Source organism: Mesitornis unicolor, unplaced genomic scaffold (assembly GCF_000695765.1).
Source record: "Mesitornis unicolor isolate BGI_N332 unplaced genomic scaffold, ASM69576v1 scaffold29699, whole genome shotgun sequence".
Classification (NCBI taxonomy): domain Eukaryota; kingdom Metazoa; phylum Chordata; class Aves; order Mesitornithiformes; family Mesitornithidae; genus Mesitornis; species Mesitornis unicolor.
The window spans coordinates 43408-62930 of NW_010208403.1; the positions used below are offsets into that span (position 1 = coordinate 43408).

A 19523-nucleotide genomic window follows, 5' to 3' on the forward strand; every position below is an offset into this window, starting at 1 on the left:
GCGCGCAGCCGCTCCACAGGGGTAATGAATATGGCAGGATCCCATTAAATGAGCCTCTACCTGTCAGGGAGGATATTGAGCGCTCCCAGCCTCCACATCCATTCCGCAGGACTCAGCTCTGCCACGACAAGATGCAGCACCTTATCGACAGCGGCCTTCCCGGGGGGCTCGGAGAGCAAACAACGTGCTTGGGGGAAACAGAGACAGATTGGGCCACTTTACAGCATCGGTTTGCCTCTGCACAAGACAGCAGGACTGCTATTATCATTATTATTACTATAATTACCTTTGTTCTTCTTCTTATTATTTATTATTATTATTTTTAATCCCCCCCCAGGCAACACGTCATGGGGCAGAAGTCAGGAACTGGCAGCTCATCCCATAGTGCAGGCAGGGAGCCCCAAAGGCTGGGAGTGAAGGTCCCAAAAGGACCATTCAGTCCTGCTTCTGCCCTGGAAACATGCGTCCTGCAGCCAGGACAGAGTCTGGATCCTCAGCCATTTCACTGCAGGTGAAAAAGTGTATTTTGCTTTTGTTGTTCCAAAAGAGCGAGAAACACCCGGTGTGTGGCAAGAGAAAGGAGCAGTACTGGGCTGTGAAAAGCTCCCAAAAGCTTGGCGGGACCAAGCGCATTGCCTTTGTCTGTGCTGGGATGCAGAAATGCCCAAGCCCATCACAGTTGAGCCCAACACTGCATCCCCCCCTCAAAAATACAATAAAACTTAACGTCACAAGCATCACGCACGGTTCTCCCTGCCCAGTGCACTCACACCCAGCACCCCACAGCATCCTCACCTCTCCAGCCATCTCCCAGCTTTCAGCTTTACCTCCCCCACCTCCTAAATGCAGCCACTCACCCTGCCCTTTGCCTGCTCTCCCTTCCCCACGGCAGAAAAGGTCAGTTTTGAAATTCAGGGGTCAAGAAGAAGAAATGTAGCGGGGTCAGGGGTGAAAGAAGCAGCGAGGGGAGGAATTTCACCTCTCCAACCATTTGCTTCCACGAATCAGCAGCCATCGAGCCCCTGCCAGGCACAGGGATGCTGAGCTTAACCGGGGCAGAGGAGGGGGCTCCTCTCCTGCAGCCTCTGCTCTCCTTAAGGCTTCTCTCCTCTTTTTTTGGGTTATCCCAAGCTTATCCAGCTGCCAGCAAAACAACCCACACCTAAGTGCCAAACCCCCAAAAGCAAAGCTCCAGCAGAAACAGAGAGGAAATTACAGATGTGCTTAACACATCTGGAGTTCCCATTTTCCTTGTGCAGAGCGAGGTACCCAGAGCACACCGGGGTCCTTCGGGTCCCTCTACAGGTGCCTGCTTGGAGGGGGGGGCGCGGGGCGGAGCTCTGCTCCCATGGCCTCTTTGCAAACAGGGTCTGAGGTGAATAAATACATCATCCCAGACTGCTTTATGTCCTCAACACTCGCTTTTGAGTTTTCTTTAATGTACATTATCACATATACTCACTGTCTGCCAGCCATCTCCATCAGGTCTCTTGTCCAAAATCGCTCCTATTGCCTATTCCATTTTGGGAAACCCTACAAGAATCCCTCCCTGCTTGGGGATTTTACCCTGGATTTTACATTTCTGCTGAGAAGGTACAAACACAGCTATGCACAGGAGGTAACACATCCACTGAGCATCCCAACCAGCTTGCAGGATGGTGCGGAGAGCATGGGGAGCAAAGGATGAGCAGAGAGTTGGGGCATCCCACTCTGGAGCACAGCAGCTACCTTGCTCGGAGATAAACCGTGACCGTTCGTGTATCCCTGGGATGCAAAGGCACCCAGGAGAGAGGACAGCCTCATTTCACGGGAAGGCAGAGATCTCTGGCTGAGGAAGTGCAGCTGCAATTGGGGAATATGCTGCGAGAGCAAAAAACACTGTTTTCATGTAAATGTCACTAATAATATAAGAGTGAATGAAGAAAGCGCCACATACAAACAAGAAATAGTACATTTGTGCTGGAGAAGCAGAAATGCTTCTAAAAAGAGAGCTTTATCAACATCTTCCAGAAGGCATCGGCTGGTCTTTAATGCTCCTTGAGGAATAACGCATTGATCCTGCTGATCCTGGGCTGCTGGTGCCTCTGATCACGGGTTTCTCCACAACCCCAGTCCCAGTGCAGCACACTTAAAAAACACTAAGCTTGTTTGTTTTCTGAAGCAAATATCGAGCTGCTATTCCCGCACCCATAACCAGTATTTTGTGCTGTTTGCCCTGTATCTGCAGGGCAGTTTCCGCAGTTTCTGCAGCCGTTCCTCCTGCATTTCCATGGCAATCCAGACCCTGATGCTGCTGGGGTCAGCCCAACTCCAGTAAACCCCACCAGTGGCAACAGGGTTGCCCCTGTACACTGAGGATTTGATTGCTTGGAACCCTTTGCTTTTATGGGTTTTGTAGATACCTTCCTCTCTGACCATGCTCTAACCATTTAAGCCTCATAGCTTTACTAAAAGTCAGCATTTCCCTCTTCCAGGGAGGGGTAAATCCAGTCTGAACTGCTGAAAATAAGTTCAAAGTCAAGTCTTCAGGGGGTTATAGCTGCTAAGTCCCCAGTTGTGCTCCTACACTGGTTCCTGGAGGGAGAAAAGGAGCTCAGGACCCTCAGCCCCCTCCCCATGTTGCAGCATCCCACAGGTGGAGCTTAACAAGTGGCAGGGACACGGAGACAACGTTTGTTGTACCTTGATTAAATCTCCTACTGGTTCAATGGGAAAAGTGCTGGAAACATGGGGTTTCAGCTGGGCTGAAGCACGCCGAGGGAATTCCCACACTTTAGCTTTTAATTAATAAGTGCGAGCTGCAGGACACGTCTCTGGCAGAAAACAAAAACACCACAAGAAGCTCTCCAACAGCTCCTCAAGGGCCAGCATCACCAGCGAGACACCAGTGCTGGGAACACCGTGACACGGTGACGGTCACACCATCACACCGGTCCCTGCGCGACTGCGCTCCGTGACAGCCACAGCCTTGCCAGTCAAGGGCGAACACAAGCTGCGCCCTATGCAACGGGATGAGATTTGTTCTGAAATACAGGACATTTAAACAAATTTATCAGTTGATTACTAACAACGAAGTGCAGCATTTATCTTGTTTTCTTTGCACTTTGGATTACAAAGTAATTTTCAGACAAAGTCCCTGGAAAGCAAGAACGCGATGTTATCCCCTTTCCTGGTGGGAAAGGCAGAAAAAGCCTGCTCGTCCTTCAAACTTCTCATTCTCTCCTCCAATACACCTGACCCTTCCAGATCATTCCAATTATTTATTTCTCAATAACAAGGCCATGTTCCCAACGTGAAAGGCTCTGCACAAAAGAAGCATGAAAAGCAAACCAGAGAGGCTCAGCCTGCTCTCCTCTGGCTTCAAAGCACCACAGAATGATTTAGCCCAAATGCACTCAAGAGGTGCAACTGGTTTGAGTTAAAGGAAAGAAGGAGGCAGGAGGAGGGCACTCTGGGTTTATTCCAGCTCTGCCATTCCCTAATTTAAGTGCACAATACCAGGGTAGCCCCTTTGCTTCTGCACACTCGCTCGATTTGCAGCACAGTCTCTCGAAGTGGGAAGCTTTAAGACCATCAGGCAAAAAAGCATCAAAGCAACTCGGAAGCGAGCGCAGGCAAAAGGATGCTCTGTTTTCCCACTAATAAGCCACTGGCTGCAGGATGACTAGCTAAAGCAAACAGTGCATTAGTCAGCCAAATGTTAACTCAGTGCTGGAGGTTTTGGGCTGGGGAAGGTAAGAGCTCGCAGCTGGAGGCTCAACACTGTTTATTTGAAAGACCTTGCTTTACCCCCGCACCCTTTTTTCTTTACTTTGAGCAGCTCAAGGGAATGACTCTTGTTCTTTCCAACTAACAGGAGCTTGGGATTGGCATCCTCTCCAAGCAGCAAATGCAAATCACTCCCTAAGTTAGTGGCAGTGACCAACTTAACAGCATCACTGCTTTTAATGAGCTGGCTAGGGGGGAGGAGGAGGCCGAAGCAAGAGGATCCATTACCACCCGCAGATACCGCAGCGCTTTGTGCTGCCCGACTCGCAGGGATGCTCAGGCTGGGATGTGTAAGGCCTGCAGGCAGGTTTAGGAGATTAAAGCCCAGCACACAATAAATAATTTACCAGCTTACCACAAAAAAAAAATCCTGTACTGTATAATAGCTAGGCTGTATGATGTGTACATTCATTTTAAATGCACATCACTTTCATCTACATGTATCTATTTGATGCAGAGACATGTAACCGAGCGAGAAGGAACAACCGGGAGAGGTGACAGGGTCCCCGGCTGAGGAGCAGGCAGGGGATGACGGGACAAACAAAGCCACTCACCAATTATTCTGTGCTGCTGCCTGTGCTCTCCTGTTTCCATGTGTCGGAGGAATCTTAAACCCTGCCAAGTCAATTATTCCTCCATTTTCCTGCCCTGGTCCCAGCAGGCTGCCCAGTACGGACCAGCAGTGGATTGGGAATGTGGTGCAAAGTCCCATGTGAACCCCACAGGATCAACAGCTTCAGCACCTCCAGTCATTGGATACAGCCACACACAGGGGTGCAAATTACAATGTGCAAATTCAAGTTATAGAGCAGAAAACTGCAAGCTTGAGTAACACATTCAACGTTAGCTCAGTAAAACCAGTGGCCAATGTAATATGAATCCAAGCACCCTTGCCACCCTCACAGCATCACCAGGATTCTCTCCCCAGATATGAGATGTGGAACCCTCCCTGCATCATCTGAGATTTGAGACACTCCTAATGAATGACCATAACTTTCCAGCCTACAGTTAAGGTGATAATGGGGGAAAAGAAACCCACAGCCAAAACCTAAATGCATGGAAAGGCTGGATGCACAGCCCCTCGGTCAGTGTGCATGCAGGGGGCGACTGGGAGGAGAGCCAGGAGTGGCTGCCATCACGGGTAATCAGCAGCAGATACATTCAAAAAAATCAGTGTTTTGTTGCTCTTTTTGCCCAAATCACAGCCAGGAAAGCCTCACACTCCCCAGGGAACCTCTCCAATGCAAAATCCCCCGATGCTGCAGTCACAGCCCCAGGAGCCCCCCATTGTGGGCAGGTTTATCATCCTTTCTCTGATTGTTGAGGCTGGGCTGGCCAAGAGCTCCCCAAAGGCTGGGAATGGAGGTGTCTGCCTGGCCGTGCATCTCACAGGGATGGAAAGAAAGCGATAAAAGGCAGGGGGAGGCGGGGAGCCCATGCATCACAGCAGGCGCAATGGACTCCTGCTAATACAGAGACCGGCCATGGCCAATCCACGCCTGCCCGCCACAGCCATAAATTTCGGGCAGACGTTCATTCAAGTGATGGATTCGCCTTCGCAAGCCATGCGGTATTTTACAGCTCCTCTAACCCCACCGTTGCTCTGGCTGGCGGCAAATAGCAACTGTAGCAACAATGAGCAGTAAACCTGGTGAATGTGGGACTAAGGAAATACTCAAGGCAGCATTGGTCGGATGCACAAGGAAAAGCCTAAGAGCAAGTCCCATCCCGAGCCATGGTACTGCTTGTGCATGACATTTTGCACCGTGATTTTCCCCAGATCCCAACCTTTTTGCAGCATGGGGGCTGTGCCAGCGCCTGGGATTGTTCCTGCCCATTCCCCCCCTCCCAGCACGTTTATGTTTTCCACATTTGTATTTTTTGCTGCAAGGAAGCACTTCTAGAAGCAACATAGCATGGTCTTCTCGCTGTATTTCTTGCCACCCGGGGATTTAAGATCTTACAAATGGACCAAAACCCGTGTTATTTTGACTCCTGAGGATTTTAAAAGCCTGCAGAAAAATATATATAGCGAAAAAAGCATGAACTCCTTGACTCGTAAATAGAAAAGCAGGAGTCTAACACCACTCTGTCCCAAAAAAACCCAACAACATCCAGAGCACAGCAACTTCTTCAAATTTACAGAGGGCAGTCAGAAAAACTAACTGGGATTCACAAAACAGTCTGGTATTTCCTGGTATTTTTCTAAGATTACTTCAAGAAATGCATGACTGAGGAAATGAAAATGTACCTCTGCTGCCAGCATGAAACGGAGAAGGAATAACTTCTGCCTCACTTCATCCTCATAAAGGAGATAATACCTCCTCTTATCGAAGTTGTGGGGACTAATTATCCTCGAAATATATTAAAGAAAAAAGCCCATATGTGTACAAGGGAGAAAACCAGACTTTTTGGTAACTGTTTCCCAGCTTTTCATGCATATGGCTCTCCCGCCACTTGCAGCCTTTACGAGGCTTCGTTTGGAAATGACTGAAAATGTAAACTGTTCCACTCCAAAATTTCAAGCTGATTTTTCAAGGTGCCTGAACCTGAGTGAGAACCAGAGCCATCGTCATCTCCTGAGCCAAAAACCAGATTAAAGCAGACTCCGAGCCCACCTGGCTCCATTTCACATCACATTTCCTCAACGCCTGCCCCTTCGCTCTCTAGCAGCTATAAAAATACATCCCAACTCTTCTTTTGTATTTCACTTGGTCTGCCAGCCAACAGATAACAGAACTGCTGGGAGAAGAGGAGGCCAATTTCATGCATTTAAGAGGTGGAAGGGACAATTCCTGAACTGCTCAAAAATGGGTCTCGAGGGATTTGGTAGCTCTGCCTTTTCTCCAGCCCCAAAACATGCACCTCGGTGCCCTCCTTTGGCTTTGATCCCTTCTCATATTCCCTTGCACAAATTAATAAGTAAGACTTCAACTTCTGGCTAACAACAATGAAAAAAAGGGACTATTGGGCACTTTGGGGACATGTGTCTGGGGTCACAGCTCGAGAGCACCATTTTCACACAGATGGAGGCAAAGAGGAATCACTGTCTGTGGCTGGAAAATCATTGCTTGGGATGGAAAAGGATCCCAGCTTCTGCCACCACACCAGAGCAAACCACCAGCAATCCAGTATTGAATACACACCCCCTTATTTCATGTCCTAAAGCAAGAAACAGAGCTCGGTTCTCAGACCTTTCAATTAAAAAACTCCTTCAGCCAAACAGGACCATTTGCCATCCCACACCTCTGCTAGGACACAGGGGTTCGCGCTCTGAGGGCAATGAATTCAGCACGGAGCCAGCAAAGCCCCTGACCTCGCAACCCTCAGTCAAACCAGGCATCCAAACGGTCGATTTTCATCTGGTCATCACAGCCTGATGTCCTCCTGGCTTCTCCACACACTGATGCAACCGAGCTTTTCCTCAAGTGCTATGGAATGCGTGCGGGGGCGATAATTAAGGATAAATTAAAAGGATGAGATAACCATCCACAGAGTAAAGTCAGATAAGGACAGGTTTGGACATATATTTCATTGTGAAAGACCTATTTTATTGCCACTAATGGAACAAATTAAATCAGCCAAGCTGAATAAAACTATCACATACCAAGACGTAACAACACACTCGGAGTTCGCCTTTCCCCTGACTGCATAATCCAAGCACTTATCACCAGCCCTTGCAAACGCGAAGGTTCGCCTTCACTGAAAGCAAGGACAGCCACCACGCACTGTGCATTCAGGCATTCAACAGGTACACAGGCTCCCGTTGCAGGAACCACACTTCTCCTACAGCAGGCATGAACAGCACGAGGCTAAAATAACACCTAGATGGTGCACTGACAGACAGAGAAGAGACATTTATTTATTCTTCATCGCAAACAATGTCCTCCATTGACTAGCTGAATGAAGGGCACTCCACTGATTTATTAGCTCTAATAAGAAACATACCTCTTGGGATGAAATACAAGATTGATTTTTAGTGGCGAGCCAGGCTGCTACCCCAGCCGCTGCGCTCAGCCTTATGAGATGAAACCATGCACAGGGATAGAGAAGGCTGAAACAGCATCGGGTAGGAGAAATACATGGAACTGCACAAGAAAGGGGAGCTGAAATGGAAACAAGGCTTGGGATAGCAGCCCTTCAATCCAGGGTTACTCTTTGCTTCCTGCAATCCTTCTCTCCACGAAGTCTATACACCTTAGGAGCAGTAAACTATGAGGAAGTTTAAAGGCAACTCGAGTTCGGTTCTGGGGAAACCTCTGAGTCAGACCCTTCCCATCCATCTGCCTTTCGGAGGAGCCCCTCTAAATATAGCAAAAGTGTAATTTTCACATCAGTCTCAGCACCCACCAGGCAATCCACATCAGCTGAGTTCCATGGATGCCGTTTTCCATCAGAAAAAAGACAACTAGCGCAGCAGTGCTTAGCTTGAGGCCCTATTAATAGCAGTCCTAATTATATGGCTGCAAATTTAATTCATAGCAATGATTAGTGTCAAAATCAAAGGCATCACACATCAATATTGATGGAAATGTATGAAGCCCATAAACAGAAAGAGCAAGCCAACACATCCCCCCCCAGCAGTTAGTTGCTGTTAAGTGTTGCATTAACGTCTCTTCTAATTTTCCTCGATGGAAATTGTTTTATCGCAAGAATACACGATCCGGAACAATTATCTCTCTAAAGTGGTCCCCTTCCCCCTTGCCCCCCCAGCAATTAAGCCAAGATGGTTTGGAGGGAGAGCTGGACCACCAAGCTGCAGGGAGATCCGCATCCCCCGTACCTGTGCTTTATCCAGAAGGTCACAGCACCATCAGCACATTTGTTTTTCACCCACTTGGAGAAAACTGCTGAGAAAGGGGTAGATCTCAAAACCAGCGAGGCAGCGAGCTAGCTGAAAACAAGAAAATTTCTCCTCCAGCACTGGGTTTTAATGGAAAACAGATCCATCAATTCAGCCCTCTCCCTTCAGTGGTAACTGAGGACATCGGAGGCACAAACCCGTATCACCAGTTGTGCAAGCAGCAGCTGACCAGTCCAGGACAGCCACAGTGGGTACGAGCACACCAGTGCACCCTCCTGAACCCAAACCCTGACCCCGGCAAATGGGGAACAATGCCAAGTTCATTGTCAACTGACCTAGCTGATGTTATTGACTTATTTGTCAGCAGCTCCAGCACAGCTGCGCTGAACTCAGCGTGGACCAGGGCTGGCTGCTGAAAGCAAAAAGGGAATTCAAGTGTACCCAGGAAAGAGGGGAGGGTAGGGATTGACAACGCAGGGCTGTACCCAAGGGTGCAGGCAGGGACATCTGGGCAGCAGGGACTTGGGGACGTGCAGCTCCTTGGAGGAGAGGTTGGAGCAGCAGCCGCTCTCCTGGGAACACCGCGCAGGCGGTTCGGTGAATGGGTAATGGGAAGGAGGACATCAGTGAGATAACGCAGCTTGTTCAGGAATGAATTCTCACAGGGGAAGTGCAAATTTGAAAGATTTCAGAGCTGGCTCCCTGACTTCTTTCCTCCAGCGACACAGAAGTGGCATCTCTGAAAGCTCAGACTGAGCCACCAGCTTGTTTCCAAAGTAAATCAGTGGCTGGGGGCGAGGGAACAGGCGTGACGTGGCTTTCAGACATTAATTGTGTAGGTAGATAGGCAAGAGCTGGAGGAGACAAGGCCGTCTATCTGTAAATTTCTGGCACTTAGAGGCATGTACATTTTTACCGTCCTCATTTCCCATATGGGGAAGAGGAGATACAGAAGCAGTTCTGAGAATCCTGAGCATGCCCTGGCTTTAAGACATGTCTGGTCTCGGAGCACACACAAAAACTGGAGACAACCTGTTAACTTTACCCCCAAAAACTGCAAAGAGCGAGTACCAGACTGCAGGGCTGGCATGAAGCTGGATTACACATCCACTGCAACACTCTGAGGGTGCTTTTTTCATCCATTTAGCTGAAAAAATCCATGTTGGGTGAGGTGGGCAGGAAGGAGAGGGGCTCCGCGCACAAACCTACTCTCCCCATGCTCAAAATCACCCCAGTGCGACTCCAGAGGCACCAGGAAGGCACCTCATTTACCACTACTCAGCACTTGCAAAGTGCTGAATGAATATTAATGAACTGATGTAATTAAAATGATGCAGACATTCAAGTGTAGTATCTGCATGTCCTTGTATCTTCCTGGATAGATGAGGAAGAAATTCCCTGCTGCTTAAGGACACAAAAAATTAACAGCCTGCTGTTGATTACATTTGTTAACTCTTTCGCTGGTATGAAGAAGCAGGGTCTGCACTTAGCGAGTTCACCTAATGCTGTCATTTGTATTCCAGGTTAATTTGAAGGATCTCAGCTTTCCAGAGCAGCATCTCTGAGGCTGCTTTTGCTGAAGCCAGATCACTTCTACACCCACTGATGGGGCTTCCAGTTGCAGCCCCAACTCTGAAGACCAACATCAGGGGGGTCCCCTCTGTGTGCACCTGAGAGAGGACCACACACCAGATGTATGACTGGGCCTGACCAGCCTTTGCATCCCACCCGAGTGGTGAAAACGGCTGACCATCCATCAACGGTTGGACTCGATGATCTTAAAGGTCTTTTTCAAACCGAAACCATTCTAAATCTCAGTTAGACTTCAAAATCCTAAAATTCACCAGAGCCCCTCCACCCCCTATGCTGGGGGAGGAAGCCAGGGGAGCATCTCTTTGCCCTGGGCACTCATCCCCAGTGCATGATGCAGAGGGCAGGGGTGTTATCTCCAGCACCGATCAATCACCCACAGCTGTCAGCAGGAGAGCAAAGGGAAGCAGTGGGACTCTGCCCTGAGGCTTGCTTTCCAAAAGCAGCCAAATTAACCCATTCCTGTCTCTCCACAACAAAACATCCTGCCACCATCAACCATTTTGCCACCACCAAAAGCTTTCTAATTCACCATCCAATACAAGTTGCAGAAGGATTTCTGGGAAATAACTCACAGCTACTCGCAAAATTTTCATCAGGTAACAAAAAGGAAGAATGATTGAGACATTGGCTACAGCTTGCCGAGGCTCACTCAGAAATTGCCACCCAGCTCCTCACTGCTCTCTAATCAGAGTGGCCCTGATAATTTCTGCATCAGCCCCAAACACACACCCCACAGCCCACTGAATGAGAAAATGCAAAAAAAAAACCCAGAAAAAAAGCAATGTAACCCTGTGATGTACAGCCAGGTGATGCATGCAAGAGCTGGTGCAGTGCTGAGAACTGCGTTACCCTGCTCCCATGGGAAATCTCTGGTTGGAAGCAAGGGAAGGTGGCCCCAGCCCATGCAAGGGATGCTCTGGAGCTGTAACAACCACAGCGTGATGGGAACTGTGCGGTCCCGTTTGGTCCCTGGTCCAGGACCAGGCTGCAGCAGCTCCCGCTGTGCCTTCCTCAAGGCTTGGCACTTCTCCATTTCAAAAGAAACCACAGCAACATCAATCTGCTAACAGCACTGATGGATGCTTTGCTTCCCAAACAAGCAGCTCTCTGTGACCCAAACACTGCCATTTTGGCTCCCAGTTTCACACTGGGAAATATCAGTAAAGCACAACAGCAGCTACGCACATCAGAATCTCCTGAGAGAGAGAAGATATTAATCCTAGCTCTCCCGAAATCACGGAAACAAGCTTACCTTCTTCAGCTTGCCCGTCTTGGTCCCCACGAACACTACGCTGTAGCCATTGTAGACGTAAGAAGCCACAGAAGTCATCCGGTCGCGGCTGGAGGTGAAGAGCATCACGCCGTCCACCGGCACGGAGCCTCCCAGGGGCTGGTTGATGTCGAGGCCACAGAAATTGTCATCGATGGGGACTGGCTGGAAAGATCAGGTTTGGGGAGACCGTGAGACACAAAGCATGGGGCAGCTCCCACGCACCCAGGGTCATGGAGGGAGGTGAACCGCACAACCCCCTGCCCAAGGATCCTGGGCCACCTCCCTCAGCGGCCCATTCCCTTCACTGTCCAGGGCCAAACACACTGCAGTTGCATCAAAACGTGCTCAGACAGGGCTGAGCAGGAACTTTTAAGTCCAACAGACACTTCCACCAATTTCTACATCTACCAGGTTTCTCAGAGGTTTAGCCCCGCACTATATGGCCATGCAGGAACTCTCTTCCTCCACTTATTTCACCTCCTCCAGACTAGATTTCCAGAGGTGCCAAGTGGTATAAGAAGGTGCTCAGCATCCCCACACCAACAAAGGTTCCCCTTGAAGGCCACACAAGCCCCATTGCTGGCAGCTCACAGCAGTGCTGGCCGTGCCACGCATGGTAAGGGACAGGCTGGGGTCAGCCACCAGCTGGAGGACAGTGAGACACAGCTGATCCCACACCATGAGAGGAGAAGACTCTCCTACAAACCACCTCACTGTGCCTCAGTTTCCCTTCTACAACACAGGGAATACAGATGCTGGCTTCTCCCTGGGATGCCAGGAGGAAAAGCAAATGCTGCTGTTGACAGCCAAGCTTTATTAAGCCATCTCAGCTGAGATTGCTCCAGTGAATTCCCGCATGGCACAGGCAGCAGGGTGGTGACATGGGTGGCCGCTCGCCATCGCACTGACTGCAACCCACTTATGTTCCACAAGGGACATTAACTACCGAATGCTCAGGCACATCTAAGTTGCAGCTGCAATGGGATCACCCTTCCCTGTGCACGCCAGCGCTTGAGCTGCTCTTCGCCTTCCTTCTTCCATTTCATTTCATTTCACCCACGTTTATCTCTTCCCAGCAGCCAATCTTTGCCTGGCAAAAGGAGGCCCCAGGGATTCTTGAGTCAGCCCAGGAACAACGTGTACGGGAATCAGGATTAAAGAAATAGTCTGAATAAAAATACAAAAGATGCAACTGTCATTTGTATTTATCTTGTTGGTTTGTTGACACCACCCTCCTGCGCAGAGGAGCGAGAGCCTTCCTGAGCTTCCCCAGCCCCAGGCTGGAGCAGCAACCACTTTTATTCATCTGCCTTAATGCTACTCCTCCCTCTCCTTGTCGCCACTGCCTGATAACAACAGGGATTACAGAGGAAAAGGACTACTATATCTATTCAGGGAAACTGAGGCACAAAAAGATTGATTCTACTCTGCAAGCTCATGTGCCATAGGGCCAAGTATTGATACCTGTTGTGGAGGGCTACCACAGCCAATGGCTGGAGCATCCTTACCGCTTTCGTGCACTGGACGTCCTTCCCCAGCAGCCAGTTGAGCTCCAGGTTGCCCTCCCCCTGGTAGCACGACTGCAGGCGGTCCTTGATCTGAGCGTTGACAGTGCGAATGGGGAAGGCACAGAGTGCAGAGTCATCAGGCGGCTGGTGGTACTGCTTCTGCCCCTTGGAGAAAATGGCAAAGAGGATGTCCTCCTGGGCCGTGATGTTGAGGGACTTGGCCAGCACATCTCCCGGCTTGGAGAGGTACGCGGCCTGCAGCAGGCGGTACTCTGTGTCCCCCTTGACGCAGCCAAAGGGCAGGGAGACATAGGAGTGGAATTTGGGGTCGTCTTTGCAGAGACGAACGATGCGAGACGTGTAAAAGAGATCGCTGGCAGAGTTGATGGAGACACCTTCGGGGGTCTCAGGCTGGACAGTCAAAAAGTAGACAAAGTTACCGCTGGCAAAGCCGTAGATGTAGAAGATGTCAAAGTGCGAAACAAGGGCCAAGGTGTCCGAGGGGATTTTGATGAGGGACGAGACAAAGTCACTGTGGAGCTCATAATCCAACATTGCTGACGACTCTGGGTCCCGGGGAAGTTTGCGGCTGGAGAGGGTGGGGAAATAATCCTGCTTCCCATCCACCGCTGTGCCGATGAAGAGCTTCCCATCCTCCCCTTCCGAGCGCACGATCACGCCGTACATGGTGCCCGTCTTGTTGACACTGGACAGGTAGTGCTCTTTCTTGTGGGAGGGTTCCACCAAGATGAAGAGGTCGTCCAGGCGCAGCAGCTTGCAGACCCCCTGGTAGAGGCTGCCACAAGCCAGCAGGCGGTTCTCGGAGTAGTCGATGATCAGCAGCTTGTTGACGTTGTTGGTGAGGGTGAGGACCTCGCTGCATGGCTGGACGATGAGGGGCGGGTAGCAGGATTTATTGTCCTCTTCGGGACCTGTTTTATGAGCCACTAAAATGGTCAGGTTGCCCGAAAGCTTGTAAACCCTGTTGATGGCTCCAACGTAGACTGCTCCGGTGCCTCGGTGGACAGTCAGGTGGTTGAAAGTCCAGTCCCGGTTCTCAGAGTGGAAAGTGCTGAACAAGGCATTGCTGGACACATTTCGGGAGAGTGATGCCAGGAAGAGACAGAGCAAAGCCACCGACCAGCCATCGGAGTCCGGTACCCGAGGCCAGTTCTTCCTCTGATCCATCCTGGGAAAGGCAAACTCCGTGTCGCCCGCGTGTGTCCTGTGCCCCAGCAATGTCCCTCACATGGTTCTGGGGAAAGAAAAAACACAGAGAGCAAAGGATTAGATCCAGTGTGGCCTGCAGATAAAATTCAAAGGAGGCTTTCTAATTACACAGTCCTTGAGATAAAGTGAGGACATCCCCAAGTCCAACAAGAATTAAGCAGGTCTCCTAACTTATTTGGAAAACAGTTCAGGCTTGATGTTTTGCCACTTGGTTTGGGCTCTGTGTGTTAATTTGTTATGTGGTTCAGCTGTTTATAGCATGCTCTGCTTAGCCAGGGGAGGGGATAAGCAGCTTCAGCCCAAGACAAAGCCCGCAGCTCACACGCCCAACCAGCAATCTGCAATCTTGGCTAAAAGGATGTCTCCTGCAGGGTATGTTGTTGGAAGCAGCAGAGGAAATAAGAGGTGTTTTCTACCTTTAAATCCTCTATGAATTAATTTGAAAACCTGAGGAAGAAGCCTCATGCAGGCAATTTCATTGAGCATACACACAGCAAAGCCTCAGCATCTCCCCTCCATCACGCCCCCAAGCCCCCACAGGCGCTTTTCAGGCAGAAACTTCCCCCAGCCTTCACAAGGTATGTTATTACTGAAAATCAACTGTTACAAGGGCTGGGTCAGAGCCCACAGCACACAGACCCCATTCGGTTCTGAGGGATGGCTGATCCCCATCCTGTCCGCAGACACGGGTGGCTGTCACGCTGGGTTGGGAATCACCAGGCTGGAATTTCCTTAGGAAACGGGTGCTCACCTCTGAGAGGCTCTGGCTGCGTGAGCCATGTTTACATCAGAGCTTCACATCCGCCCTTCCGGACAGCACACACAGATGGACATGGTCGCTGTGGAAAAGGACCCTCACAGCCCTTTGCCTGCTCCACCTTGGCTAACATGGCAGGCTCCCCCAGCAAAAATAAGAACATTAAAGACAATGTGAATCCATGCATTTCCACGTCTATCTCATCTAAGAGGGGTTCTGGCTTGGATCATCCCACACAGGAGGCATCAGCTCAGTTCCCTGCTCAGCCCTGGACCCTCCACAGCACGACCTCATGCTCCCCCAGAGCACCTGGAAGTGATGGCAGCCGAGCACTCTGCAAGCAGCCAGGACCCAGCTCAGCGAAGCCGTGGGGCCAGAACAGCACCAAGGCAGGCACCATGCAAGGGCCTGAGAGCATCCCCATGTTCCACACCTCCCTTGTCACCACACCACGCCTGGAGGTCGCCGTGTCCCATCCTTGTTATCACCTCCAGACCTGACCGTGACTTGTACCTCTGGGTTCACCCCAGCCATGCTCATCACCACAGATGTGTCTGACCGCCTGGGCTCACAAAGTCATCACAAAGTTCTTCTTTATGCCAAATTATGCATTCCTTACACGTTCCAGGATGGACAGTCAAAAGAACCATTTCAAGGAGCCTTGAGGCAAGATGTTCTCCACCACCTCACAGCACCACGAGGTCACATCACCTCTGCTAAAAGCCTGATGACGAGCCATCCACCCTCACTGCACTGAGGTTCATCACCGCCCTCCATGGCTGTGCAAGCCCCAAGCACACATGTGACAGGGAGAAATTGCCGCTTTTTGCAGAAATTTGAGTCTTCTCCCCTGGCCTGCGTGCAAAGGGAAGAGGCTGCTCCCTCGCACAGCCTTCGCTCAGCTCTCCTCACCTGCAGGCAGCCACCGGTTTGATTGATGCTGATCTCCATTTTGGTATTTAAAATAATTCACGCCGCTGAAAACCTACACCGAGCTCATGAAGCGCGTGTCACCGAACGGCCGCTCTTTAGGCTTGTTAATGCCATGAGCCGGAGACGGGCGTTTCTGAGAGGTGACAAAGGAGTCCTGTCCCTGGGCTGCGTGTCGCGGTGTCACTGACGAGACAGGAGAAAGAGCGTGGTAATGGGTTTCTCATTCTGCTCAGGGATACGTTTCCCTGGCTGCTTGCTTCTTATTTCCAATCTCTTAATTTCCACCTTTGGCTGGAGCAGCTTCGCTCTCCCCCAGCTACGATGCAGACGCTGCTCCATCCTGATGGTGGAAAGCAGCTGCCCAAGCTGCAGACCCAAATGTGTCACAGCAGTCTCGGAGTGACCTCCCCGGCTCTTCCCATTATATTTCCCAGTGAACACCTCAAAAGTGTTACCTGAATTAAGAATCAAGGGGCAAATCAAAGTGCGAATCTGCTGGGAGGAAGGCTCCCCATCCCACCTACCCAAGGGGTGCTGGTGACACCGTGGTGCTTGGCAACCCAGGTCCCCTTTTAAAAGTGTTGGATTATTAAAAAGTTGTTCCATTGCAAAGTGAGAAAAGAACAGCACGAAATAGAAACTAATAAATTTAAATAATTAAATCAAACAGGTGGATGCTCAGATACCAAACACCAACAAAAATCCATCTCATGCCCCACGGAGCAGTTTGGAGATGGCTGGGAAATTCCTATTTCCCTTCAAACATCAGGAAAACAGGAGTTTCAGAGTGAGCCATTTTAACTCTGATTCTTAATAATATTTGACCATCAATTATTTTTTTTTAAGCAAATTTAAAATATGGCCTTAAAAAGCAATCTGAAGCTACTAGCAACGCAAGGTGAAAGAGAGAGTAAATTCAGGGACACAATATAAACCCAAGCAGCTGAAAGGCCTCAATTAGGCTGAAAGGAGTTATCTGGTATTTAAATAATTATTAGATTGAAGAAATAATCACAGGTCTGAGCCGATTTTTTTCCCCAACTGTCATCCTAATGGAGACTATAATATTATTATTCAAATGCCCATGATTCTCATCGAGGGGGGAAGAAAAAAAGTCTCATTTAATCTCCATGCAACAGGGCTTCAGGAGGCCCGATTAGTCATTCCTCTTATTTCAGCTGTCACTCACTCACGGGCACCACAGTTTGTCATTAGTAGCATTTTACACACACAAGAGAGGAGGGAAAAAAAAAAGGAAAATTAAAGCAAAACCAAAAAGAGAATCTCCCGTGGAAAATGACGGATCAAAGGACCAATTTGGATGTCACCAGCGCAGCAGCTGTGGTTGCTCTGCAGTGGTGGGATCTTCTGGGGGAGATGCAAAGGGAAAGCAGAGCAGGTGACGAAACCCACTGGGGTCTTCTCCTAAAAAAGGGGTTTGGGGAGCTCCTGACGGGACGCAGCCTCCTGAGAAATGACTGAGCTTGCAGGGAGGGGGCTGCTGGGCCCATAATTGCTTTCTGAGCTGGAGGAGCCTTCTGCTTTTTGTAGTCAAAGAAGATTCATGGCCGGGAGAGCACTGGTGTGGTGCTGACCTCCCTGCAGGTCACCGGGCTGGCAGAAACCCCCAGAATTACCGAAAGGGTCACCAAAAGGGCAGGCTATGCTATACACACTGAAATACAAGAAGAGACCCTTCGACATAACCTCACTCCTGCGCCAGCCTGACCCTTTCTCTCTGCACTGGCTCTGTACCTCATCTGCCAACTGGAATGAGGGGAAAAAGCAGAATTTGGCCATTTCTTCATAGTGAGTAAGAACACATGTGCCAGCTCTGCATCCCTCCTGCAGCCCACCGGGATTTTTCTATGAAACGCTTCCCACCATTAAAGCTGCCGCAGTGATTTAACCACTTTGAAAAAGTGATATTCAAGACATTTGTCAGCTACGGAGGAAGACCTTACAATAATTACTAGGGGCTTTGGTTTGTTTTAATTAGACAAAAGCTCTGAGCCAAACCAATTTAAGCATCTCTGAGCTCTGGGACGTTTCCAGCCCAGATTGGAGGTATCACACCCCATCACACACCGAGGAAGCCCAAGGAGCAGCAACGATGCATTTTGAATCCAGGCAGTACACAACAGCCAGCTCCATGATCAGCTCCAGTTTGACACCAACTGAAATTACCAGCAGCCTGATGCACAGTAATTACAGTTTTGTAATATAAATCAACAAGGAAGGCTCCTAGCGCCTTTTTATTATTATTATTCTAGAATATTTTGACTCTAACAACAATAAAAGCAAGTTGTAAGACGCCTGGCAGCGGGTCCAAGGTTTCTACAGATGCAGAGGCTACTGAAGCCCAGGGACGATGAACACCAAGCCTTGCTGAAAGACAACCCCTGGCACTGAACCCTTTGGCTTTCAGACTGAAAAACACCTTTACACCGCATCCTCCTGCCTCACTGCCCCGTGTCCCCAATTCCCCTCCATGTCCCCGCTTCCTCAGGGCTGCTGATTCACGGCTCAACAGCTTTCTGAGAAAGAGTTAAGAGGGCAAAACACAGCATTGTGATTATTGCTTCCGCCAGCCCTGGGACAAGGAAGAGGAGGGGAAGAACAAAGCCCAGTCATGAAAAGGCATTTCCCTGATAACAAACATGATTGCATGAATTATCCACAAAATTTGCTGATATTGTCCAGACTTCGGATATTGTTTATACAACGCATACCGGATAAACCACCTCTCCCCCCATCTCCCTCCTGAGCACACACATCCCAGCAGGTCGGGGGTAAAGAGAAACAGAAAATCCCAGGGAGACACCCACTGTAAGCTTCTTTGTAAGCTGCGTTTTGGAGAGCACAGCACCCTACCCTGCCGTTACTCCTGGCTTTGGCCCAGAGTTGCTGAATGGACAGGGACAAGTCATGCTACTCAGGCTCAGTTGTTCTATCTGTGAAATGAGGATAATACTCTTCTATCAGGCACTCGATTGTTCAATTGGTGGAAGACTCAGAGGGAGTTACCAGGCATAAAGTGCTGTAGTAAAGTAGATGTAAAGGACTGGTTCAGCACTTCTTGGTGTGCCTCTGTTCATAAACTCTTTGTGCAGAGATTACTCAGCAAAGCAGGGCTACTCCCCCCAACAGTGGTGACAAGCAAACATGGACACAGCTACCTCTGCTCCTAAGGATGCTCAGACATCCATCAAGGAGGCATTTCTTTACGCTGACACCACTGTCACTATCTCCAAGGGAGCACCAGCTCCTCTGGCGAATCCCAAGCAAGATGGCAGCTGCAGCTCCGGCACAGCATACACCCAGCTGTGCACTGCAGCTGAGGACGTTTAACCCAGCAACCCCAAAAGACATCCAGAAAAAACTGGTAATCAACCCAAGACACCTCGGTGGGAGAAATGAGACACCTTTTCCTTTCCCTGCACCAACACTTGACACCTGCGATCTGAGAAACCCCAGCTGGCAGCTCTCGAGCCTGGAGTACGCTGCTACAAAATAGCTCATAAATTACCTTCCATAAAGGGAGGTGCTGGGAAAAGGGGACTTGATTCACCATGTGGTCCCCGAGGACAGACCCAAGGCTGGTGACAACACCGTGCACTGGAGCACAGATCAGAACAGACCCTTATTTTCCTGGTT

The 19523-nt window shown here is 49.8% G+C and overlaps 1 protein-coding gene across 1 annotated transcript in view; it reads right to left on the reverse strand.

Annotated features, from left to right (window-relative positions):
- The window catches only part of LOC104546971 (plexin-A2-like), a gene marked incomplete at its 3' end in the record, with an annotated part of 43925 nt that extends 29791 nt beyond the window's left edge, over positions 1 to 14134 (reverse strand). The window contains exons 1-2 of the mRNA XM_010192502.1: positions 12947 to 14134; positions 11418 to 11600 (exon numbers count right to left, since the gene is read on the reverse strand). Coding sequence (XP_010190804.1) covers positions 11418 to 11600; positions 12947 to 14134 — 1371 coding nt within the window. The remainder of the gene's footprint in view (positions 1 to 11417; positions 11601 to 12946) is intronic.
- Positions 14135 to 19523: the final 5389 nt, after the last annotated feature.